This window comes from Daphnia pulicaria, chromosome 7 (genome assembly GCF_021234035.1).
Source record: "Daphnia pulicaria isolate SC F1-1A chromosome 7, SC_F0-13Bv2, whole genome shotgun sequence".
Taxonomy (NCBI): domain Eukaryota; kingdom Metazoa; phylum Arthropoda; class Branchiopoda; order Diplostraca; family Daphniidae; genus Daphnia; species Daphnia pulicaria.
In genome coordinates, this window is record NC_060919.1 from 11,415,155 (window position 1) to 11,440,710 (window position 25,556).

Sequence of the window (25,556 nt, forward strand, 5' to 3'; positions counted from 1 at the left end):
ACTGGTCTTCCACGGTGTTTCTCTCACTCTGTAAAGTTTTTTCTTCTTCTGAAGGTAATTCTTCTTCCAATTGTGTCTCACGTGGTATGGCTCTACCTCTTGCTTAGCCTATTCCGCCTTGCTGCATACTAGACACCAAGCAGTAACAAATCTGTTAATATCGGGATAAAAATAATTTTTAAGTCATTTTTGGGTTGAAAAAAAAATTATCTTCGACAACAGTTATTAGATCTATGAAATAATAAGAACCTACTCTGCTCAATGAGTCTTTTTTATTAAGTTTTTGAAAGAACACACTCACTACTCTATAACTAGTTGAAGCCGGCAATCACGTACACCAAAGCCATGCATTGATGCCACAACGGGTAATATTCCTTTAAAAAAACAAGTTTAATTTGACATCTAAAATCAGACATTTGCTTGTTTTGGGGGATTACCAGGTACGGCATATCGATCCATAAAATTCAGAAGTTAAAGAAGGCAGATGTTGAGATTGTTTATCATTTTCCCTCGAGTTATTCGACTGACTGGTTATTCGGCCGCCGAATCTTGCTTGATTAAAAATCTTGATTAAAAAATCTAAAGCAAAAATCCTTAGAACTACCTAAAGGAAAAGCGACAAAATCTCACGGACTAAATTCAACCGGATAGGAGTTCGAACACTGCTAGACTCGTTCCGGGATGAGTTAACAGTGTGTATGTATTGTATGATTGTAACCTGTCCGATTCAGGAGCAGGTTGTAATCATTGAAATGACTGCCAATCTAAATCCAATATTCAACAAAACAGTGATTTAGCTAGCCTAGTTGTCTTTCAATCGCAACACAAAGTTATGGTCAGTTTCTTTTCCTATTCACTCATCATCCTAGGCGTCGGGATTCAGATAAAATCATTTTACGGTGATATTTTCGCCCCTTAACTCTATTGCATACGTTTCCACAAACACACAAAAGGTCTGTGCAGTTTTAGTAAATACCAACTATACCCAAACCTGAGCCGAGATATAGTGCGGGTTCCTTGTACATGTGCATCATCGTTGCTGCACCAGGTGTCACGGATCGCGTCTTTGGAGGCGTCCGTATCCTCCTCACTATGTGGGGAAGGGCATATAAGACAAGAAGCAACACGGCAAAAACTCACAAGTTTAAACCATCTGTCGTATTCTACTATCTCACTTCGTACCCTGTCACACATTATTCACTCTGTAAAAGTATACCCGCAGTCTACTACAACAATCCTGAAATTGGGATATCTCCAAAACTGTAATTCCCACTTCATGTATTCAGTGTCTTTTATCCGAAGTGGGGAGAATTGTAGTATTCCCAAATATGGCAACTTCACCCCGCTAGCCGTTGGCATAATGCAGTTGAAACATAGCCACCCATGAATAAAAAAGTTCAAGTTATCCTCATTCATCATCTTTACACAGAGTAGTTACTTCATCGGACATTACACCAGAGAGCCCTAATAATGGCACCAAAAATTTACATTGAAAAGGGATACAATTCAAGAAGGTAACAAACAATCGATTTCACTTGAAGGTCACGTCAATTTTATTGCTTTCGTAAATACTCATGCATCATAAGAAAGTCGTGTCCCAGGTCCATTTAAATTTTAGGTATGCGGAGATGAATAAAAGTTTATAATCCAGAATTTTGTATATTTAGTTTGGTTCATCGTACATTTCTGTTTGTTGGCCGTTGTGCTTTACATAATTTTTGTCAAAGACCAATTTTCAGATATTCAGATCAATAAATATATTTTTTGGAATTTTTAGTGTTGAAAGTGACTTGATGTTTAACTGTGTATTCGTCTAGGTTGATAAGGCAACATGGAATTGAAGAATTAGGCATATAACTTGTAACACACAATTTGTATAGCATATGGAAGATTGCATCGTTTAGCAAAAAGCCTTCCCCTCCCCTCGCGTTTGCCACATCCTGCCCCCTACCTTGTAACCCCTCCCCCTCCCCCTCTCCCTCTCTCCAAAAAATGCAATCTTCTAGTTGGAAAGGGGGGAGGATAACGGCGGCTGAGAAACTTTTGGAGGGCCACGATTTTTACTTTAAAAAAAGATACACCGTCCAAAGCCTTGACATATACTAAACTATGGAATAGAGAAGCCCATTACGGTCTGTATGAAGCAATTGAAGTAATGATATTCATGAAATTGTAATTTAATGATTATGAAAGTTTGTAATGAGTGTTGTAATCGGTTACAACGTAGCAAAAATATCAACTGCATCAGTGGGTCAGTGATTTTCACACCCAGAAAATCTGAAATCTAGCTATACAATCTAGCTATACCCTTGAAAATCCTTCTCCATTATGACACCGTGTCATAATGGAGAAAAATGCATTTCGATGACTACCGTCGATGTCGGGCAAAACTTGTCCATTGTTGCATTTAATTTTTCTTTTTCAATGATATTTGGCATCACATCATGTTATCCATGTCCTTATGGCAGTAATCAATTTGTCTGTTTGATCCTCAAATAATGTAACTGCGAAATCTCCCATCACACGTTTCCCCTTTGTGAGTAAATTTCTCTCTAGAAGCTGCTTGCGATCCTTTTTTGTAACGTTGCAGTAATTGAAGCTACAAAATAGAGGTCGATAGACAATTTATTCTGATTTCAAAAGGAGCTGATAGGCCTCAATGTAATCTTGTTTTGGGTTGCAGTTCACTGAATGAAGATTGACCTCGTTCATCCACTTAAACATTGTTGTTTTGACGGTTAATTAAGTCTGAACCAAAGTGATAAGCGCATTTTGAACCGAAAGTCTTCAACATCTTTTATTACTTGAAGCGTAAAAGCTTCCTGTTGTCTGGTAGTAAGTTAATTGACGAGAAAGTGAGTCGCGGAAATTTTGTAGTATAAGTTGAGTCCCACAAAATATATTCTATCATCTTGGTTCTTAGAATTGTTAGCTTATTTGGGTCCATTATTCCATCCATTATTCCCACCATATTGACTTTCCCCACAAATTTACCTAATTGTGAAATATTTTTCACTTGGTGCAATCGCCATTTCGTCCAGAATAAGAAATAAGCAATATTTGCCAATGTGGATAGTTTTTCACCATCTGATTTTAAACGTTTTTTAAACTATAGAGTCCATACCGTTTTCAAAATGAGATCTTTCAGCTTACGCTTGAAGAGTATGTCGACATAGTAGGTGCAGGATTCCCGATTTGCACAGAGAGCCCCGGGAGCATAAGCATTCAAAATAATGCAAAGAGCTACAGATGTTTCTGTCCAGAGATCCTCTTGTAATTTTCCATAATCAGAATTAATAAATTTAAACTTTTTCCAACTCACGACCAGTTGCTTTATCCGTTTGCAAACTTGATATATTAACCCAGGCGACAATTCGGTCGTCTTGTGATTGGCAAACCAACCTCGTAAACGGAAGCCCTTGCTTTGCAGAAACTGCAGTCGGTAGAATGGTTGGACGTTTCCACTTCAATTGGAGAAATTGTTGGAGTTTTAACTTCAATCTTTTGTATGGTTGCTGGAGGGTCATTCCATGACAAGTCGAATTTTTCCGTCGCAAAAAAAAATAGATTTGCACCATTTTTTTACTGTGGGTTCTTATTATTATTAAGATTACTTTTGCTAAAGGAAAAATTTTTCCGGTCAGCAGGAGCTGAGGAATAAATGCCCGAAATTTCCCCTTTTTTAATTTTTTAGATGCGTGTTTTTACGATTTATTTAACACTTGGCCTATTCATTTTTTTTTAAGAAAAACAAAAAAATAGCGAAAAGAAAGAAAAAATTTTTCTCTTTCTTTTGGTTTGTGTCCGGTAAAAAAAAATGTCTCCCGTCTATCCCAAAAATTGATCCCAAGATTAAAATTTTGATTGGATTTTGACAAAATCTATCAGCTCAGACGGCCTTCATTTTTTCAAGAGTAATAGAAAAGTTTGTAATGAACGACGATAAAAAAAATCACGCTTAACCCGCTATCAGTTTAAAAGTTACATTTTTTTGAAAACCAAATTTTTTTTTGCGTGTTTTCACCGCGCGCGCTGAGTTGAAGGGGTGCGCGCGGCCGCGCGCGGACCCCTTCAACCGGCGGAAAAGATGCAACCATGGGAGCTACTATGAGGAGAGCTGTTATTAAAAAACAAAACAAATATTATTCTAAATTTGCCAATTGGCAAGTATATTTGGCAGAAATACTGTCATGTTCACTTTTTGGAAGCTTAAAAATTCGATTTCTTAATGTGGTGGGTTTCAGAGATTGGATTTTTATGATCACATGTGATAAGGGAATAACTTTTTGATTATTGGTTGGTTTATATCCTCGAATAAAACCCAATTCTCCACCGGGGGACAAAACATTGACATTAAACTCTCTTTTTTCTTCATCGAGACTTACAATCTGGGTAACATACCAATACTTATCATCTGGGTGAATACAGGCTATGTAATCATTAATATTGCACGAAAAAAAAATCAAATACTTCATGGGGCTTTGGCAAAACGTTAAAGGTCGCAAAGTCTGCATCATCACCGGATAAAATTTATGCATTCACTTGAAAAGAATTAACGGGGACGTAGGAATGAAACTTTCTTGTGCCAGTAACCGCAATAGCATTTTGCATTCTTTCATTGATTACTGCCTCATTTGCTTTCACTTCTTCCGATGTGACGAAAAAACATTTAATTTCTAAATTTTCCTTCGCCCAGTTGAACAACTGCATCGGAGAGGTGATTTGGTTGTTTGCGCTCCTTTGAAGACTTGCGAGTCTAGCAAGTCGTTTCACTGTACTACCGATGCCATCACACGCATTTTTCCCATGACAGGAAGCAAAAAAATGCCATTCAGCCTGAAGCTTGAAGTCTTCAAAGTGCGCACACAAATTTGCAAAATTCTTTTTGTTTTTGTATTGGGCACCGGACCCATCTGTAAAGTATTGGACACTTTTTAATGACGGATTTAAGGTCATCAGATGTTGAAGCACAGGTCTGAGATAAGCGTGCACAGATATGGTGTCGTGCGTTAGATGGTCACTGATTATCGCTATACTCACGTTGAAGTTACTCCCGTCTGGTCGTTTCATATAAGCCATGAAGGGAAGAATTGTTGCTTGATCATTTACCCAGTAATAACCTTGCACCGAATCCTGAATAATGAAGGAGTAGTTTTCTGAAAAATCACTGACTAGAACACACGATTCATGGTCAATTTTTTCCTTGCACTGAACGAAGAAAGCACTTTGATTACGAGCGATGAAGTGATGCGTCGTCAGTTTTTTTATTGCCGAAACAAGACTTTCTATAAAATCGTCACTGGCTGCTACGATTGTTTCTAATTTGTTTCCATCAGTATGGGTCCATTGCTTGTATGAAATGTTCTCATTTTCATCACAGATTAATTCTTCCCAAAAATATTCGAGCGCGTTCGATCCAGGGCAATTTGGGCAGCCACTCAACATACATGTCTTGTTGTAGACACTGCATACGACTTTATCCATCAATAAGTGTCGTTCTTCACCAAGTCCAATTGATGATAGCATTAGTTTCACGTTCTGGTGGTACACACACACGCACACCGAATGTGTGCCGCTGGATCCGACGGTGATGACGTGTTTTGGTCAAAGATCAGCAAATGCGGAAAATCCAACGGTTTTTATTCCGACGATGTCTTTAAATTTCTTCTTATATTCACCATGAAGCTCATCAATGTTGAGTAGCAGCAAACGTTTTTGAACTTTAAGCCGTTTGCCGTCCGGTTGCTTCACGCTTTTTACACTCTTCATACCAGGTAGTTGTCGGCTATATTCGTCAGATATATAGAAGTCGATGACGCGTTGTTTGTCGTCATCTGTCAACCGACGAGAAGAAATTTTAGCCTCTGGTTTCGCTAAAATTCCAGATTTTTTTTTCAACTCGAGTGCCTGAGCAGCAGAATATTCACTGACACCAAAATGTTCACTTATTTGTTTAAGCGTCCAACTAGCGGGAGCGAGTGTCAGGAGCGATAATTGCAAACTTCGATCCGCGGTCGACTTGATTTTTTCCTTGACAGCTTCCATTAGTTCGAGATAATCACTCGGCTTTAGTGAAGACGAGGAATCATCCTGGCTTAAAATATTGCGTTTTAAGTTTTCAAGGACGGAGGCGCAAATTCTAGATCGTCTTTCTGAATTGCTTTTATTGAGATCAACTATAGGTGTGATAACTGTGGCACTAGAAAGAGCGTCAATCACTCGGCGGGGCGTTATGACTTTTTCGATAATGAACGGACTTGTAACACATTCATTTCTGTCATTTTCTTCAAAAGTTTCGTGCCGCGGTGTTTTTGGCTCACTAGAAAGCACGTTAAGTTGTGTAAAGCACCGAGGGCAAAGGGTTTTGCCTGGAATCAACCTCAAATTATTGTCAAATGCATGCACTTTATCACTGAACGCAAGGTTGATTTTGTTAATGCCACGTACAACACGTTTATGCTTGTTGAACGGGTCACAGCAGTTTTTGGCGTAATGAAAGCAAGGCGTGTCATAATAATCGAAATAGATAGCATAATGGTGAGCGCAAATAGTTTTAACACCTTCACTATTAACTCTTAACTTGATAACACGCTGATCGTCCGGTGGCAAATCAAGTAACACAATTAAATCCAAACTTTTAGTAAAATGTTGTTTAAAACAATCTGAATTAACTACTACGCCAACACAACACTTATCAGAAGATATATCCATTTTTAAGAACACGAATTCGAAACTAAAAACCAAGAATACGGAGAGCTGTGATCGACAACCGATTGCTTTGACTTGCAAAAAGACACTGTCTTTCGAAGTAAAAATAAAATTCTTTCTTCTGAAGAAAACACGGTAACCGTAAACAAGCATGTCTTTGAAATAAAACATCCTTGTTAACTCTGTTTCATCGACCGACATAACAGCTCCCGTGGGGTTGGGCCTTTTCCACCGGTTGAAGGGGTCCGCGCGCGGGCACGCGCACCCCTTCATCTCAGCGCGCGCGGTGAAAACACGCAAAAAAAATTTGGTTTTCAAAAAAATGTAACTTTTAAACTGATAGCGGGTTAAGCGTGATTTTTTTATCGTCGTTCATTACAAACTTTTCTATTACTCTTGAAAAAATGAACCGTGCCCAGATTGTAAGATGGTGTATGAGATCTCAGGGCTGCTATCATGTAACTACAGTAAGGGTACTGCTCTTGCAGCGAACAAATTTGTTCCTTAGCTTTTTTTACAAAACTGGTTGCTAAAAGTCACGGTGAACATGAACCGTCATTTGGACTAAACATGCAGCTACAAAAGTCCATTTAATTGCAACTTTAAATCTGCCAAGAGGTGAGATTTCAGACCTTGTGGCCGTAACTGCTCTTACTTCGTTTCGGAAGAGGAGTGCGGATGAGAAAACTAATGATGGTGATCTGGTATTCTGTCTATGGATGTTACCGTGTCCGGTAAAGTTTGTAGTGTCGCCCGCCATTGTATCCTTGATTGTAATGCTATTGTCGATCTTAAATATGTTTCCCACAGTTTCTGGAACAGGTTTTTGGCTACGGGAACAAAATGATTGAATATTACCTATCCGAAGGCAACAGTGGCATTTCTTTCCATTAACGGGGAAATTGGTTTCGGAATAGGGCAGCTTGGAGCCACAATTCCAGCATCCGTAGAGTGATTGCCTGGGGTGGGTGCCGAGCAGCAATAAACATAAAATTTTGATCGATCGGCCCAGTTGGGCTAACGACTAAGATATAAGATCACTTCGCTAGAAAGAAAGGTCTTCTATTCCTCCAAACTTTCGAAATCCACGATTTTCTTAAATCGAACCAGTGGCATTAATATATCTCAGTGAACTGGATAATGAACAATGATTTATCAGTATTGAAATCGCGGATTTTGAAGTTTTGGTCCAGCGATACCGAAAATACCAAGAACTGGATCAGAGTACACATGCTGAAATCTAAAACTCTTACCTCGTGAACGCATCTCGTGCTCTAAAACACAAAAATGGAACCTTTAAGACCGTTCAATCCTTCAGAAATAAAACTTATGATTGTTTATGTTTACATTACTTTATATGAATTACAAAATTACAACTGGAACAAGATCTCGAACATCTTTGCCTTAGGTAGAGGTGGCCATTGAGTCGGATCGACGTGGTCAGAGTAGTGATAGTCTCACAGAGGTAATTTCATTTCGATACTACTTTTTACCTTAGTTTCATTACATGTTTGGATTAGCCAAACGCTGCTTAGCCTACACTTGCTACACCTGAAACACCTGCTACACCAACTTATTCTGAGGCTAACCCTCCAACACCACGATTTTAATGAGCAACACACAAATTAACATTATCGATAGCGGTGTGTTCACGAAATCAATCACCAGCATGGCCAGGGTTTTAATTGATTTTCAGAGAAACTTGACCGCTGCTGGACTTGTGCTCAACATATTCCATATTTTTGTCGTGCTATCTCATATTTTCTTGTTTGTATACTGTCTGGCTATCAATTAATGTGGACACACCTGGAAACTCCAAAAAACGCTCCAACAGTATCTGTCCATCAAACAACTGTGGCTGTCCCTCCAACAACTGTGGCTGACCCTCAAACGACTGTGGCTGTCTCTCAAACACCAAAAAGATTCTATTGACTAACACTCACATCAACATGATTGCCAGCAGTGTGTTCATCAAATCACTCACCAGCATATGGCCAGGGTCTTGATGGATTTTCAATTTTTTTTTTTTTTTTTTTTTTTTTTGGGGGGGGGGATTTTTGAATCCACTGCTGCTTTCGTGCTCACCACATTCAATTTTTTTTGTTGTGCTGTCCCATATTGTCCTTTCTAGTTACTGCATGGCTATTAATGTGGACCCATCTTGAAACTTTAAGAAGTTCAGGCTTGTATCTTTGTTAATCTTCATATATGGGCAGGATAACTTTAATGTTTAACATAATGGAGTTGACAATGCAGTCAGAATGGTTTTTCTATGTAAACTCAACTGTTTTTGTTTATGAAGAAAAATGTCTAGAAAGAAAAGTACGCCGGATTGAGCAACTAACGCGTAGCAATGGATCACGATCAGTATCTCAATCGAAATTAGAAATGGCCTTGCTTTAGTAATGTCAGCTGACAGTGCATCATCGACAGTGCTTCCACTTTTGCAAACCCAAGTCCCAGAAGTTTCCAGATCAGGGAAACAAAAATCCTTTAAAAAATTGAAAATCCCCCCCCCCCCAAAAAAAAAACCTTCAACACAATTTTTTTTTTTTTTCCAAGAAATTCGTATTAATCCCCATAAATCCTCCTAAATTTGCCAACACCATAAAATTAAAGTTTAAAATGAATTAAGTCCTGTTGAGCGATCTTTGTTGCTGCCACAGATAAAGACCGCTGGATCGTTATCTCCATAAGATAATTAGACACGGGCAACTGTCGCCAGCACTCTTGCTACCCTTCCTCCGATTTCTCCGACTTTGTATCACTTGTCCTGACCACAAGTGTACGTTTCGTTCTCTAGTTTCTGCTTTCTGCCAACCGCCCGCCATCATTGTTTGTGGTGGTTTGTGGCGTCCTCGTCGTCCATGAGAACTTTGCATCAGAAATGTCGTTTTCAACATAAAAAAACGAAGCTTGGTGTATATTTTTTTTCATTTTTGGTTTAGTTGATTATTATGGAAATCATAGATTTGGACTTTTGGTGCCAAATCAAAAAGATTTGCGGTACAAAGTAACTTAACAACTTTCCACACAGGCTAACCTATTGATCCTCTTGATAAATCTCTTAATTGTTCTTGGACGTCGATAAAATGGACACATTGTAACTATGAATGTAACTATGAACACAATGAACATGAAACCCAATATAACTAGTGTTATTTACAGGTGGGCCCATTAAACATAACCTGGTTGCTGATTACAACAAAGAAAATCGTAGAGCTCTCACTCCCAAATCTTCTAATAATGGTAAATGTATTCAAATTTTTCACGCTATCATTGCATAGATAATTCCAATGCATTTTCAAAATAATACCACGATTATTTTCATAGGTGAAACATGTAAACAGATTCCATTATCTGATTGAAGCACTGGATATCGTCAGCTTCTCTTTTCCAATACTTCAAATAATGGTACTTGTAACATAAGTTTTTAAATTTAAAGCATCAATTGACAGTCTCATTTTCTGCAGATACACGTATCAATTCAGCCAGCCCAATGAATACTTTCAGATTAGTGATAAGTTATAACATAATTACAATGGATCAAAACATGGGTGGTGCCAATAATTTGTTATGCAGGGTAAATGTTTCCAAGGTAAATAATTATGGAAGTTTAGATTTTAGGTTTAGATTTTAATTTAATTAACTCCCTTTCATTTATAAAAGGCGAGGACAGTGTAGCACGCTTAATGACCTTGGCAACAATTATATATCCCCCATCATATCCCATATTATGCAAATGAAAAATAGATGACAGCTTATTCTGTTAATCCTTTGTGATCCATTCAAGCATATCCCATATTATCCAAATGAAGAATTTGTTAGATAGGTAAGCTACCATACAAATCAAATGAAAAAGACATGGGAATTGATGATGAAGAAGAAGTGAAATGAATAAAAATTTGATCAATTTTTCAATTTTCAATTTGATGGGGATGTGGTGGTGTAGTGGATTAGAGCGTCAATGCTTTAGAAAAAGGCAATGAGGCTCTGGTTTCGAAACCCAGCTGAACCCGTCAAAAACCTGTAGCGTCGCGCCGTGGAGAAAGGCAGCATGCATAACACAGGGATCCTTGATTGCTTTCAAGGATATGACGTTAAACATACGGTGATGTGTTTAATCACATCTTCCAAATTGGAAACGAGACAGCGTCATTAGATCGGGATTGAATTCCTGCGATAGTGCGCTATATAAATTCATACATACATACATACATACATACATACATACATCAAGATATACCCAATTTAAAGAACGATTTCAATAAAACAATGTCCAAAACTCCAAACAATGTTTCTCCCTTCTTAACTTCATTTTATTAATAGCAACTTAACAATATAACAATTAACAAACAAGCAGTAAACAACAAAACATCAATTGCATACGACAACTTTTCAATAAAATTTTTACAACTCAGGACTTTAAAACTTTAGCAAACAAATTATAATTTTTCAAGCGAGCGAAGAAAAATTTAGATTGTTTGGAATTAGTAAGACAACAACTGTGTTGACCTTATGAGTTATCAGCTGTTTCTAATCAAACATAAATTTTAAATAAAGGATGAGTCGCCACTTGGTGCGACGCCCCTTTCATATATTGTGATTGTGATTGTGAGAGAGTATGGGTGCGTCTGCCATGAATCCGGTGTTTCCGGGTATGGTGGACATCCGGTCTTCTAGTTGAAGACCCTTAACACCGGCGAGGATTAATTTCTTTTGATTTCTTGTGTGGGATTTTTTTTAATAATTGGGGTGAGAGGGGGAGACAGGGTTTGAGAGTGGTGAGTTTCATTTGATGGTGAGTGGTGGCAACGTCTGCCGGAAGAGAGTGGGTATGAATCTGCTGAAGCTGGTCTCTTTATTCTTCTGTCGCGAGGTCGCCACCGGGAAGAGAGGACTCGCGAGTGGTTTGCAGCGGAGCTTTCGTCGTTTTTTTTTTTTGTTTTGGTGCCGGATTTTCTGTGGAGTTTCGGTTGACTGGACGCTGGATTGATTTAAAGTGGATTCTGGATACGGCTTTCGGTGCTAGTGGAGTGAATTGGATAATAGTGAGGTGCTTCTGTTAGACTTTGGCTGCGGTGGCTGCGTTTTTTTCTTTTTATCCTCTTTTTTATTCTTGATATGTGTGAAGACTTGTTAGGGTGGACTGTTTTGACGACGGTTGTTCCGAACCGAAAAAAGTGTCTGGTCCCCGGTCTTTTGCAGAAACGCACGCATGCGTTATTTGAATTTCATTCCCCTCGCGTCGTTTTTGTGATTGGTTAGTTAGGCTAGGAAGCGAATGTTGGATTTGATTAAGAATGTAGACAAGAGGTTATAAATTTTGGTTTGGAGTCTTGGGCTAATATTTGAATCGAGGCCCAGAATCGTGTGTGGATTTAAGAGGAGGTTTTTTCGAAGGAAGAGGGAAATAATTTGTTGGTAGTGGGCATTGTGGTGGGGGAATTCGATCAGAAGATGGTTTTGGTTCTTAATTGCTGGGCATCCGAGGCGGCAGCTAGGATCTGCTTCAATGTTGATCCTGTGAGTAAAAGAATTTAATTATGAGTGGCCGGAATGTAGGCGGTGAAGGCATGTTGAGGTGGCTCGGTCGTTAGATTGGTGCCACGGGATGCCTAGCTTATTTCATTTGCACGCTTGGTTTTTTGCATCGTTTTAAAACGAGCAGGACAGATGACTCCCAAACAGTTTTTAGGATGGTTAGTTGTTCACCCGGGGAGAGTTCATTTTCGATGGTGTTTCCGGATTGGGAGTGGGCCTCTTTGGATGCTAAGCGGTCCGCTTCTTCGTTTCCGGGATCCAGTACAGTGTGACAATTGTTCCGCTAGATTTTAGACAGCCCAGTAGATTTCTGATTTCTCCAACGCACCTTGTTTTGGGGGGCTGGGGCGAAATTATGGCTTTGATTGAGGCGCTTGAGTTGGAGAACATATGAATGCCCGGAGGTGGGGGGTCGTAGGTGTAGATAGTAATTAGGGATTGTTTGATACCGTGAAGTTTGGCGGAGAAGAAGCTGGAGCCGCGAGAGAGGCACCATGAGCAGGAGGAGTTGGTTTCGTGGATGAAGAAAGCGCATGATGTGGTGGTAGAATTTTCGGATAACGAACCATCCATGTAGACCGTGATGTCCGGTGTCGTGATTTTGGATTTCATTTCTTCGAAGAGTACTTGAACGGCGTCTTGATTTGTTGAGGCTTAGTTCTTCCGCATAGGGAACCATTTAACACCTATTTTGGGAGGGCTCCATGGGGGAGCTTGCTTGCTTAGTTGGTCTATGGCGCCTGCAGGGAGTTTGAATTGGTCCATGTTTGCCAATCTGGTTATTTCGCCAGAAAGCTTGAGGCTTGGGCAGCATCTCGGGGGCCACTGTTCAGCGGAAAGGAATACGTTCTTGGCCGTTTGGTTGGTCAGATTCCCTGGGTGGTGGCTGAGGTTGATGATGTACCTTGTACTTAGCTAGGATCTTCTGTCAGCGAGGGGTTCTGTTCCTGTCTCTGCGTAGAGAACTTATCCTTTGGCGTGGATGGCTTGGAACCGAGTATTAGCATGAGAATGGAGCATGATGCTACGTCGATTTTGAGTAGATTGGAGTTCCAGGTGGATCCGTAGATTGGGAAACCGTAGTCAATGTGGCTGCTGACTAGGATCTTGTAGAGGGTGCATAGGCTCTTGATGCGTGGGGCGTAGGTTGATTTGGTGATGATGGAGAAAGCGTTTTGAGGCTAATGCATTTTTTTACTACCATTTAGGTGTGGTCTTTCCAAATAGTAGTTGAGAGTCTAAGATCAGTCCGAGGAATTTGATCTTAGGAGTATTTGGGATGCGGTGGCCGTCCAGGAATAGCAGGGGGTCGTAGCCTGGTTTGTACTATCTGGTGAAGGAAACAACCGCGGATTTTGATGCCGATAATTTGAACTTCCATTTACGACCCCATTTCGACACTTTGTCGATATAGGGTTGGAGGATGGGTTCCGAGTCGACGGGGCGTTTGTCTTGGGCATAAATCATGACGTCGTCAGCAAACATGAGACGGTTGGTGTTAGCTGGAGGTGATGAGAAGTCATGGAGCCTGATGTTGAAAAGTAGCGGGCTGATGACTGTACCTTGGGGGACTACATTGGTTATTTTTCTTGAGTTCGACGTGTGGTCGCCCAGTCTGATGGCAGTTCAGGTTAGAGATGAAAGATTCCCAGGCGTGTTTTTTCTCTGCGATGATGATCCTTTTCTTTACTGCGTCGGCCTTTTTCCATGCTGCCCTTTTCTCGGATGATAATGGTGAGCGGTGTCACTCTTTTTCTGCTTGCTTCACGTTCTTCACCGCGGAATCGCAGGCTGAATTCCACCATGGGCGGTGGGGTTCTTTTGGAAGGAGGATCGACTGGGCTGGTTTCTTGAAGTTCAATTCGCTTGCGGCAGTGATTGAGTACACGAAGGCGTCGAATAGTTGCTGAGGGGGGGGGGGGGGCGTTAGACTTTTGAAGGATTTTGAGTCGAGTCGTAGTTCCAGGTCTGCGTTCCAGGTGGGCCATTTTGGCCCACAGTGTTTCTTCTTGTTGGCCCCAGATTTTTCCAGGTGGGCAGATCGTCGCTTTCTGAGTAGGAGGTTGCGTTTAGGGCGAGACGGGATGAGGAGATGATGAGGTCTATGGTAGATGATTTTCCGGATGATGGGTTGATCCTGGTGCCTAGGTCTTTTTGGGACCATAGTTGCATCTGGGTGGTCGGTTATTACGGTGCAGATGGATTTGCCCGCGTTGTTGTCGGTATAGCGTCGGACTCCCATCAGCTGTGTTGGGTGTTGAAGTCGCCTGCTATAATGAAAGGTAGTGAGGGAGTAAACTAAAGATTTAGTTCTTCTAGGGAGCAGTTCCCTCTGGGGGAATAAACTGATAAACAGTTGACTGGACCCGAGTTGGTGGCAATCTGAGCACCGGTTACTTCAAGGTTGCTAGTAGCAAGGGGAGGGATGGGGTGGGCTTGTAGAGATTTTTAACTAAGAGGGCTACGCCTCCACAAAGGCGTGAGCTTCTGTCTTTCTTGAAGAGGTTGCAGGAGACGAACTTGACAGTGAAACTGGGGTTCCAGAATGTTTCACTTAGGAAAACTAAGTCGGGGTCTTCTTTAATGAGTAAGGATCGGAATTCGTCGATTCTTGATTTGGTCAGGCCTCTCCCTACTAACACGGCCCATCCAATTTATGTAAGATGTAGGTTTATATGGGATGAATACATCCAGGTCGCAATTGGGGGGCGGTAGTATAGCGTAGGTATAAATTTATTCGGATCTAGGATGGGATGAAATAAAGAATATTCATCGTAGATCCACCAGCGTATATTCATTAATATACTGATTGTACGTCAAAGTAATATACCCGGGGGTATGATTTTGTTGTGATACCATTTGGTACATACACAGAATGTGCATCACAGTATAACCATATAAGGTACACAGTGGACGAAAAAGCTAAAGAATATCTCTATTTCCACTACACACAAACATTTGTTCCCATAATGTATGAACAGTTGGTCAAATGGTTAGAGAGGTGAGCTACGGAATTGAAGGTCAGTAGTTCAAGTCTCGGGGTAGACTTTTATCTTTTAATTTTCTGACAGAAATCATATCCAAAGATGGATGTTATTTAAGGATACTGTGTATACACAAACCGGTATATGCAAGGGACATACAAATGGTACGTGCGGGGAAGGGGAAATAAGGATCAACATGAAGCATTCCATGGATATGCTGTTTGTATCTCCCTTATCCTTGGGAGTACGCTGCAGTCATATCCATGGTACATCGCTGTGTTAGTAGGGCTTGAATTCCACTGCATACATTTGAGGTTCTTAATCATTGATTGGCGTCATCTTGGTCCCAGAAAGGTTTTTCGAGGACATGGTATCTGCTGCGGAGGTGGTGGTTTTGCTGGGTCACAGAGTGCTGACTTGCGTAGTTGGGGCTAGGGGGGCTTTTAGGGGTGTTTGAGATTAGCATTGTGGAGGTTGAGCTGGGGGAGTTTTGTGGGACGATGGCGTTGGTTAGAGTGCTGATTAGTTGTTCTAATTTATCGAAGCGGGCGGATTGGGATGATGCGTTTGCTCCCACTTGGCTTTCGAAGCTGTCGAATCTAGTGTCGATGTGGGAGATTTTTTCTTTAGTCGCAGCGAGTTCCGCCGTGAGGTTTTTGATCGACTGGCTCATGCTTGGGATGCTGGTTTCTTTGACGTTTTTTAGTTTGGCTTGGAGGGCTGCTATTTGAGGTTTATGCTATCTGGGGGGACAGTTGGGCGGCAGCGGTGCAGGACAGGCGCGGGTGCAGAGGAGGCTCGTTGGGTGGATTGAACCGCTCTACTGTAGAGTCTGTTGTGTTGCAAGCGAGCTTCTTAGATGGAGATACCCTGAGTTGTGGCTGTTTTCAGGATGGCCTTCAATTCCTGGAATGCGGGGCAGAAGTCGTTATCTGACTCGTGAGATGGGCTGCGACAGTTTACTGAGCAAGTGTTGCAGGCCAGGCCTTAAGGGTGGGATTTCCCGCATTTTTTACAGCACGGATACTCGAGCCGCATCTGGTGGTGGAATGGCCAAGTTTCCAGCATTTTTTGCACCTAAAGGGGCTAGGGATCAATTGTTTGGCACAGTAGCTCATGGCTGCTATTTTTACCCTGATGGGGAGTGGGGCGGAGAAGGTTAGAATTACGTTTTCGGAGAAAATTTCGGGTTGTCCTTTGATTGGGAGTCTTTTCACTTGGATGACGTTTTGATCGGCCAGGGCTTCGAGGATTTCTTCTTCCTTGTCGGGGATCGGTACCTCCGAAAATGACACCTTTGAATGAGTTGGATTGGTTGGCGGTTACTCGTAGGGAGCATGAAATGGTTCAGCTGGCTACTTCGGATAGTTTAAGGAGTTGTCTTGTTGCTCTTGGGAAGAGGGGAATGCGAAGAGGTCGCCTCCATGCATCACCTCGGAATCACGGACTTCTCCTACCAGTTCTTTGAGGGCTAGGTGAAAAGCGTCGTGTTCTCCCAGGGACATATATTTGAATTAGTTTCTACTGTCAGTTAAGTTAATTTATCAGAGGTACGATTTGGGGTAGTCTGGGGGGAGTATTTCGAGATCCTAAGGCGGGGAAGTCCGCGGGGTGACCCGCAAAGTGTCTTTTGTGGGGAGGGCTATTGCCAAATTCAGAGACCCTGTTATGTTATGCATGGTTTTGGGGGTAGGGTTTGGTACTTGCGGCTGTTTGCTGTAGGCTGGGGGTGTATGGCTGTTGTAGATTCGCGCTAGATCAGTTGTAGACACTTTGATCGGTAGCGATGAGAGACGGCACGTCTGGCTGCCACCATGGTTTGGCTTGACACCCCTTTCATATATTCAGATCCTCTTTTCTTCTTGAATAATTCATGAAATCCACCCTCTATTATCTTCCTCACGATCCATGATATCTTCCGGGGTTTCCAGCATAGTGACTGTGCCTGTAAACAGAATCACAAGAGGGAAAATTAAATACAAACATTCCATTGTTAATTGGGCGGGTGGAAATAAACTTTTATTTTCTTCACTACTTCCAAACAATCTAAACTGTTATTCGCTCGCTCCAACAATTATCAATTCTCTGTAATTTTTCAACAAGAACTGTGTCTTCAAAGCCGAAATGTAACCGGTATTCGAAATATTCTTCCGACACTTGTAGAAGGGCCGCTATGTCGATCTGCGTTTCTTTCGTTTTCTCGCGCCGGAAAAATTTTGCGCAAGTTGATTCGGAAGCCTATAGTAGACCTGATTTAAAATCGACTGGATAGGCACTCCTGCTGCAGCTGCTTTGGAGCTCGCTGCTCCTCTTACCGAATGAGCCGAGAAGATTGCGCCTTCCTCTTTCAATTGGTATTTTATCCATCGTCCTACCATGGAGCTGGGTACTGATCTGTGGGGCTTGTTAGCACCTATAAATAGCTGTACGCTACGCTTTGCTCCGTAACGTTGCGCTAGCGGCAGTGTGAACGCACCTTAAGGCCCTCTCTTGAAAATCGAGAAATGCGGATTTCTCTTAAATGGTAACTCCGTAAACTAGGACGTTTTTGGAGCGTTTTTAATCCTTATCTTCCCATTGCCGTTGGTCTTCCTGTCTATTATATATATATCGTAGCTCAACGTTAAATAGGGAATGGCGCAAAAATTTAAAAAAAAATAATAAAACATACTAAAAATAAGAGAAAAATAAATAAAAAATATCCAATCATACTATATCTGGAAAAAATTTACTTTACGAGTTATTTACGTTTTTAGTTTCGACTCCGTGGCCCACCTCTAAAACGCAGGAGTGGCCTATTTATCACGTGATTCTTGGTGCATTAGCGCTGGTCAGTTTTAACCAATGAGAATAGATCACGTGATCGGGGGAAACAATAGAAGCGGGGAACATCTGTCATTTCGTCTGTGCTGCCCTCTTGCAGTAAGAAAGTGTGAATGCGGTAAAAGAATGAAAAATCGTTTTCAACGATACGCATTCTATTGGCTGTTCCCGGTCACGTGATCTGCTCCCATTGGTATATTGACTGACCAGCCTAATGTTCCAACAATCACGTGACTTTAGGCCCCTCCTGCGTTTTAGAGGCGGGCCACGGAGTCGAAACTTTAAACGTAAATAACTCGTTAAGTAAATTTTTCCCAGATATAGTATTGGGAGATATTTTTTTATTTTATTTTTCTCTTATTTTTAGTTTAATTTATTATTTTTTTTATTTTTTTGCGCCATCCCCTATTCTCCCATAAGCCCTCGATGACCATTTGCAAAATCTAGCTATTGTATCCCTCTGGTTGGTAATTCAAAATATTGGTTCACTGTCATCTGCCATGGTAGGTTATTTCCCAACGGTTGTTCGCTTTTTTATTTGGATTTCATATCAATCATTCATTATAACTTTACTTTTTATGCAACTAAACAATAGTTGCATAATATAAAATCTATTTACAAATTATATAAGTATTGCGAGGTTGATTGTAAAAATACCATGCAACGAATTCGCTAGTAACAGAAATGACTAACTGAGTACCGTCACGACTCATGGGGACATTATTCGTTGGATTACTTGCACATCGTAGATTGATGAGCAAATAAGGTTTAATTCATTTAGCTGGAGATATGCGTGAAAGGATATGTCAAATAAATATGATATTCACCTTGTAACTTGTTCGCATGGCAAGGACTATTCAGATAAAACAACTAGGCTAATGGAATCAAGATCAGGCTAAGTACTGTTGGCTAGGTGCTAGTTTACTGGCGTCAGTGTCAGTGTTCTCAGTGAAAAATCTAAATGTAGGGAAATTCGAATTGTGTATTCATTTGCCAATCTGGATTGGTACTTGACATGTGTATTTAAGTAAGAGAATTTTTCAAAGATTAATGATTTAAGGGAAACGATTTTAATTTAAGTTAAAGCATAAATATCATACGAAGCATTGGAATCACAAATTCTGTCTTATTTTAACGAGATCCACTTATACGAATTTAAACAGACAAACTGTTTTAGAAGTGAGTACTTTGATGTACCATTACAAGACTCAATCCATCAGCGTTGGGCACTGGACATGCTTGTTGAATGCTGATTGATGTGAACTGCTGTGCTCTGATTGCGCCTTTTCATTCTCTTAATAACCACCTTGTTTTCGTTCGTACTCTGAAGTTCCGCGCCAGTTACCGTTAACTCCTCGCTGACTGGTGGAACAAGGTCCACTTGATCCTTTGCTCACCGATTCGTTTCTCCTTGACGAAAAGTTTTGACTGATAGATGGAGGCCGATGAGATACAACACGAGTTTCGTAGCGACCAAATTTGAACTCGCTATCAGATCCTTCGTCTGAAGGACGTTTGGAATTCTGTTAAAAAATGAAAAATAAATCAATAAAAACAATTTTTGGAAAAAGGACCATGAGAGTACCTGACAGGCAGGCGAGCTCGGGTATTCGGCTGCATGAAAATCGCACAGTCGCATGATCAACTTAACAACCGGACTTCGAACATAATCGATTATGGACTCCGGGTCAGCCGATAGTCTGGCAATGGTTTCATCAAGAGCAGGTTTGAGAGACAAAATATTCGCCACGGTCTGTGGATTTATCTGGAAATTGATCCATCCATCTAGTCGTATTATATCCATTCCAGAAGCTTCTGGAATCATTTGAATTCGTTTGGAGCCAAACAAAATGAGGTGAATTGGTGTGACTAGGGTCACGTTCTTGCAAACGACTGCTCCAGCACGAATTTTTTCGCTGAAAACGAAATAGGGTAGCGGGAATTCAATTTCATCTGAATCTGGGCAGTTGACGGAAGACTTATGGATCAGAGAAGGTCCTGAGCGAGCATCAGCCATTTGTACTTTTCGTTTTTCTCTGTGGACGCATATATTAGGGTAATGACCGATTCCGATGAGACCAATCACCACATCCAATTCGGGATCATTACCGTTGACTCGATAAACCTTTAGAATAGCAAATTTAATTAAATACAGAATTTAAGAATTTTAAAAAATGCCGTTCAATACCTTAGGTGCAAGACAGGATTTAGGAAATCCGAAACTGAGCAGTATATCTTGAAGTTGGCAGCGGGCATCGTACAAGGTGCGAAGTGAGGAATACGATAAACCATTTGCTTCACAAAAAGAATGCAGTGAACGAGGTCCAGACTCGATCCGCACCTGCTCATAAGCGTAAAACGCAGAGAGCAAAGCCACGTGATCAGAATAACGCTGACCGGCAAAGGATCGCTGAGTATCGCTAAGTCGCTTATTGAGACCAAGGAAGAAAACGTCTGCACTAACAGACTCACCAGCAGCAAGAATGCACATGGCATCACCATGCCCAAATAGTGCACCGACAATAATCATTTTAGCTAAAGATGGCTCTACAGGGATTCGGGCTACTAATCGACCAAGGGCTGTCAGTTCCTCTTTACCGTCGAGGCACTTCATCTCCCTAAATAAAATGAACAGTTTAAATGTGTAATTGGTCAAAGTTTGTTGGTTTTACCTGAGCATGACTTCTGCTTCGATGATTGCGTCGATCGGAGGTGGCTCTAGAGCTTTACTTAGGAATTGAGCAATTGAACCAAGACGAAGAAGTTTAATAGCCAATGCAGTTTCGTGAAGTGGTGAACGGAGTATTTCGGCCTTTAAACTCTTTTCTAAATGTTGGTAGCGACGGTAGCTGCACAATCGAAAGGTATATCCTGGACGGACGCGGCCGGCACGACCCCGACGTTGTTCTAAATTGTCCTGAGCTGCCCAAACAGTAGCGTAGTTGTGCATATTGTTGTGCGACGTAAAAAGCTTGACATTTGCGAGACAGGAATCGATGACAAAGACGACATCGTCGATGGTTATGGAAGATTCCGCGATGTTTGTCGCCAAAATGACCTTGATCTTACGCTCGGGAGCAGGCTGAAAAACACGTCGCTGATCTTCTCGCGGCAACATGGAGTGCAACGGCAGAAGTAGATAATCGCTAGCATATCGACTTTGCTGCAAATGTCGAAGTAATGCGAAAATGGTGCTCCATCCAGGTAAGAAAATAAGCACTGCGCCAGGAACTTTCATTTGCTTGATGTGAACAAGTAATTCTTCCACCAGCTCTAAACAAATATCTTTCTCGTCGAGAAGAGCCATAGCTCTTTGAGTATCCAAGGAGTATTTCCCGATCACCTACAAACTCGATTGTTAGTTTTTAGATAAAGAAGAACGACATGAACATCCGATTACCTTCAAATTCATATTCTCTTCGTCGTCATCATCTTTGCGTATGAAAGTTTTCTTTGTGTCCTGTCTAGGCCGAAATCGAAGCATCTCAACACAATCCTCCAAGTAATGTAATTTCACAGGGTGAACTCTGCCAGGAATATCAACTACTGGACAATTGCCAAAGTAGCGACTGAAAAGCGAAGTATCAATAGTTGCTGACATCAAAATGATGCGAAGTTCTGGGTGCTGGGTCACCAAATCACGCAGCATAATGAGTAAGAAATCAGTATTTGTATCGCGTTCGTGAACCTCATCAACAATAACCTAGATATTTTAAATAAGCCATTATTTCCGGGCGTTAGTAAATATGGTAAACATCACATAACGTACATGAGATACGCCTTGAAGACCCCGTTCTAATCTCCGGAGAAGTACTCCAACAGTACAGAAGAGGATTGATCCGTATGGACGAGGCAGTGTGCTTTCAAACCGGACGCTAAATCCAACTGATTCTCCCACTTCTTCCCGACGCTCCGACGCTACACGTTCGGCGACGGATATGGCTGAAATTCTTCGTGGTTGCGTTACAATAACAGAACACTGGGCGCCTTCCTTACAACGTAAATAATCGTCCAGAATGTACTGGCATACCTATTTACAGAAAAATTGCTATAAAAATAATTGCATCCTAATTTAACTTGTGGTATCACGCTGACCTGTGTTGTTTTGCCAGAACCCGTATTACCACGAATTACGACGACAGAATTATTGTAAAGAGCATCCATAACATCATTCTTGAAGGCATAAATAGGTAAAGATTTGCGCTCTTCTAGTGCCTTTTGAAAATTCTGATCTGATTGTAAAAGACGCTCTTGTCTCTGCCACAAGTCTTGACTAATCGTATCCAATGAATTCTAAGGGGGAAAAATTATACTGTACATTCAGAACCGAGATAATTTGAATAATACCGTAGCGTAATATCCTCGTTCGATTCTACTAGCGGTCCATGTGTTCCAGTTGGCAGTAGGAGGAGACCACGGAATGTCAATTGACCCATGGCGGGAATCAATATCACCAAGGCGCATAGATTTTGGTGCAAGTCGCTCATCCCACAGAGTTTGCGGTTCGGATAAACCCTGTTTCTAAAATATACCAAAAACTAATCGTGAGCTTTGTTTTCTAAAGCAAAGACTATCGTTTTCTATGATAATTATAAATGTAGATTGAACAACAAAAAAGATCTCGTTCGCAAATAGTACCGCCATTCACAAACTAGTTTCTGGCGCACCAAAGTATAAAGGATTGTAAAACACATTTTACTGTTTGTCCTTATCAAGTGGGAGGCCAATACTCAATGAACGAATGGTGAGAGTATTGCTGCTGAAACCATTAATAACCAACGTACCCGGCAATACGTCCGCGGTACAATTTTTGGAAAGCCCTCCTTACTTAACAGGAGGTCGAAAGAAACCTTATAAAACTACAATGAAAAAATAATACATACTACTATTTTGGGTAGCAGACGGTGTTCCAAAATGGTGCGATTGAGTTCCCTCTCCAATTCATCGCGAACAATGACGGGGAAGGGTCTGGTTTCCAATTGGTTTTTTTTGCTACCACTAACCAGAGACCCAGCCGGTCCGATAAATTTCATTTGGAATAATTGTTGGACGATCGAAAGGGCGCAAGCTTTAGAAGCCAGAACCTTTGTACAAGCTCTTTCACGAGCATATATTTCTAGAATAGATAAACATTAAGTATTAAAATAAGATAAGTTTAAGGCAAATGATTTCAATTTACCTCTGCCACGGAAGACAAAATGAAGTTCGGCGAAAAAACTCCTGTAAAAATATTTGATTTTTTGTGCCTGTCTAGGTTAATTCAAACACACCCAATTTCAAGCATTAAAAATAATTACTTTTGATGATCAGGCCCATAAGATTGGTACACATAATCTGTTTTGATTCTATTTTCCGTTAAAAAGGGATGCAGTTTAGCTTTCGCATTTTCTACAGAGTATCCTCCAGGATTGAATGGAGCTGCTTCCCTCCCTAATTGGGAATCTCCATCTGTTCTCTGAACATGTCTTCCACTGATGACTGTGTTACCTTTTCCATGAAATGTTGACATTTTGACAATTCAAACTTTGCTGTGTGTACATGTTATATGTATTAGGATTATTTATCCAAGGAATGTACATACCTGAACATCCATATGGTCCCATTTGTTTTATTATAGTAAGTGTATTCCTATTTGGAATTTCTTCTTCTCTCATGATTTGTTGGCAAACCAAATGTGCAACAAAGCTGTTGGCAGCATTGGCTTGGGCATTTCTTTTCGAACTTGACCTTCCAGTTGCAACAAAACTGAATCCTTGAATGAAAAACCAAAGAAATGTAATTAAAAGAAGATCCACACACTTGTATAGTGCTCACCTCTCACACGCAGCTCACAGTAGTATCCACTCTGATCTCCTGATGACACAGCAAAAATTAAGCAAATCATTAGACCACTGCTGTTTTATTCTAGACTGTAAATATAGGGTTACCCATTGAATTAACGACGTAAACTGGTGGAATTCTAAACTTTTTCATCAGGTAAGCATACAAAAACTCTTTAATATCTCGTTCCCCTTTGTTCTCCATCTTTTCTCAAAAATGTATGTATATCCAAGAATCGTTACAAGTTTGAACCACTAATCACTCTTCAAAACACATTAAATAGTTTGATAACGAATTCCTTCTTAACCGAAAACTACAACTGTCACAAGTGTAGAAAAGATCAAAAGAAAAGAATGCTTTGATTGTTCTCTAGAGTCGTCTGCAAGACTGCAAGCAAGTCAGTGTTTAGGGTTTAGGGCTAAACAGCAGAAGAGAGTGGTAAGTTAACTTCCCTCCCTTCTAGTTCTCGTTCTCGTTAGAGTAAAGAACCACTGCCATGTTAACTCCCCCTCTCGGAAATTTTCTCAGAGTCAAAGCTGTTCCCAATATCGCGACCGATAAGTGAAAAACGTTGCTAAGATATCGATATTGACACTAACCCTACCTCCGCGTTGCCCTACCCCTCGGCTACTCCCAACACCCTCTATTCCCGCTGCCCTACACACCGCTGTGGCGCCTTTCACGAAGCGTCTGGGCAGGCTTCTAGAGAAAAAAGGCAATGGCTTTTGGCTTAGGCTTATGGCAATGGCTGAAAATGACAATGAAGGGCTCCTCATCGCGCTCGCCAAATGAGTGGTTATGCCAGTATTCTATAGAGTCTCCGCTACTAGGCTCGTCTGAACGAGGCCATAATTACCCGCCCTTGTTTCTGATATGATTAAATAGTTAAAAATAGAGGGGGAAATAAAAACATATCACATAAAAAAAAGTATTTTAAAAAATTTATAAAAGGTCGGACCTATTGAGTTATAGAGTTGCAAGGGCGCTGCACCTTAGCCGTCATTGCTACAGATATACTTAATTAAAAACAGGGAGGGAAATAACAGCATATAACAAAAGAACAAAATTATTTTTATTCATTTAATAAATAAAAATAAATAAATAAAAAAAGTAAAAAAAAGGTAGGACCTAGAGGAAATTCGCGAGCAAAAGCGAGGGGTCGGATTTTCTGGTCCTATATAGGGATTGCAAATGAACATGCTGAGAAGAAGACCAAAATCCAGAAAAAGCTGCCGAGGCAACACAGGCATACCTAATCAATCAATGTAATTAACCTTGAAAAGAAGGGATAATATCAAATCCCCCCCCCCCCCCGAGCTGGTGTTATATTCTCGGTAACCCTTGTTACTTGCCAAAAAATCGATTGCTGTACAGTTTTCGACTAAGTTGCTAGATGCAGTAGGTTATGATTATTGCTTCCGGGGAAGGCTACTAATTTATTGACGAAGGTCTAACACCAGTCTCTCTCAACACAGAAGGTTATAAGAAAACAAAAATTATACGCTGTCTGTTCCGGGTTGTTCAACAGTTTTTCATTTTTTTTTGTTTTATCGAATCACACAGAGCCTTCTGATGCATTGAGGTATTTTAAGTTTCTTAGGAAAGAGTAGACGAAGTCAGAGCATTCACGCTTTCATTTAGCGGCAGTGGGATAGCCACGTTATCAGTTGCGGGAGC

The 25,556-nt window shown here is 40.9% G+C and overlaps 1 protein-coding gene and 1 non-coding gene across 3 annotated transcripts; one reads left to right on the top strand and one right to left on the bottom strand.

Annotated features, from left to right (window-relative positions):
• Positions 1-19,044: 19,044 nt before the first annotated feature.
• LOC124349338 (ATP-dependent RNA helicase A-like) lies at positions 19,045-24,826 on the bottom strand. Of its 2 annotated transcripts, XM_046799818.1 has the most exons (14): positions 23,987-24,822; positions 23,874-23,912; positions 23,641-23,811; positions 23,357-23,546; positions 23,239-23,279; positions 22,943-23,175; positions 22,407-22,580; positions 22,155-22,352; positions 21,829-22,089; positions 21,460-21,762; positions 20,732-21,402; positions 20,248-20,677; positions 19,645-20,184; positions 19,045-19,582 (listed from the first exon to the last, which is right to left on the bottom strand). In XM_046799818.1, exons 1-14 carry the CDS (start codon positions 24,081-24,083, stop codon positions 19,355-19,357), a joined length of 3,576 nt encoding a protein of 1,191 aa, XP_046655774.1. In that variant the 5' UTR covers positions 24,084-24,822; the 3' UTR covers positions 19,045-19,354. The 2 variants fall into 2 exon arrangements, with proteins under 2 accessions (XP_046655774.1, XP_046655775.1); XM_046799819.1 differs by lacking the exon at positions 21,829-22,089 and having other exon boundaries at positions 23,987-24,826.
• LOC124351180 lies at positions 22,761-22,877 on the top strand. The gene has a single exon (XR_006921428.1). It is a non-coding gene; the product is annotated as a U4atac minor spliceosomal RNA (small nuclear RNA).
• Positions 24,827-25,556: the final 730 nt, after the last annotated feature.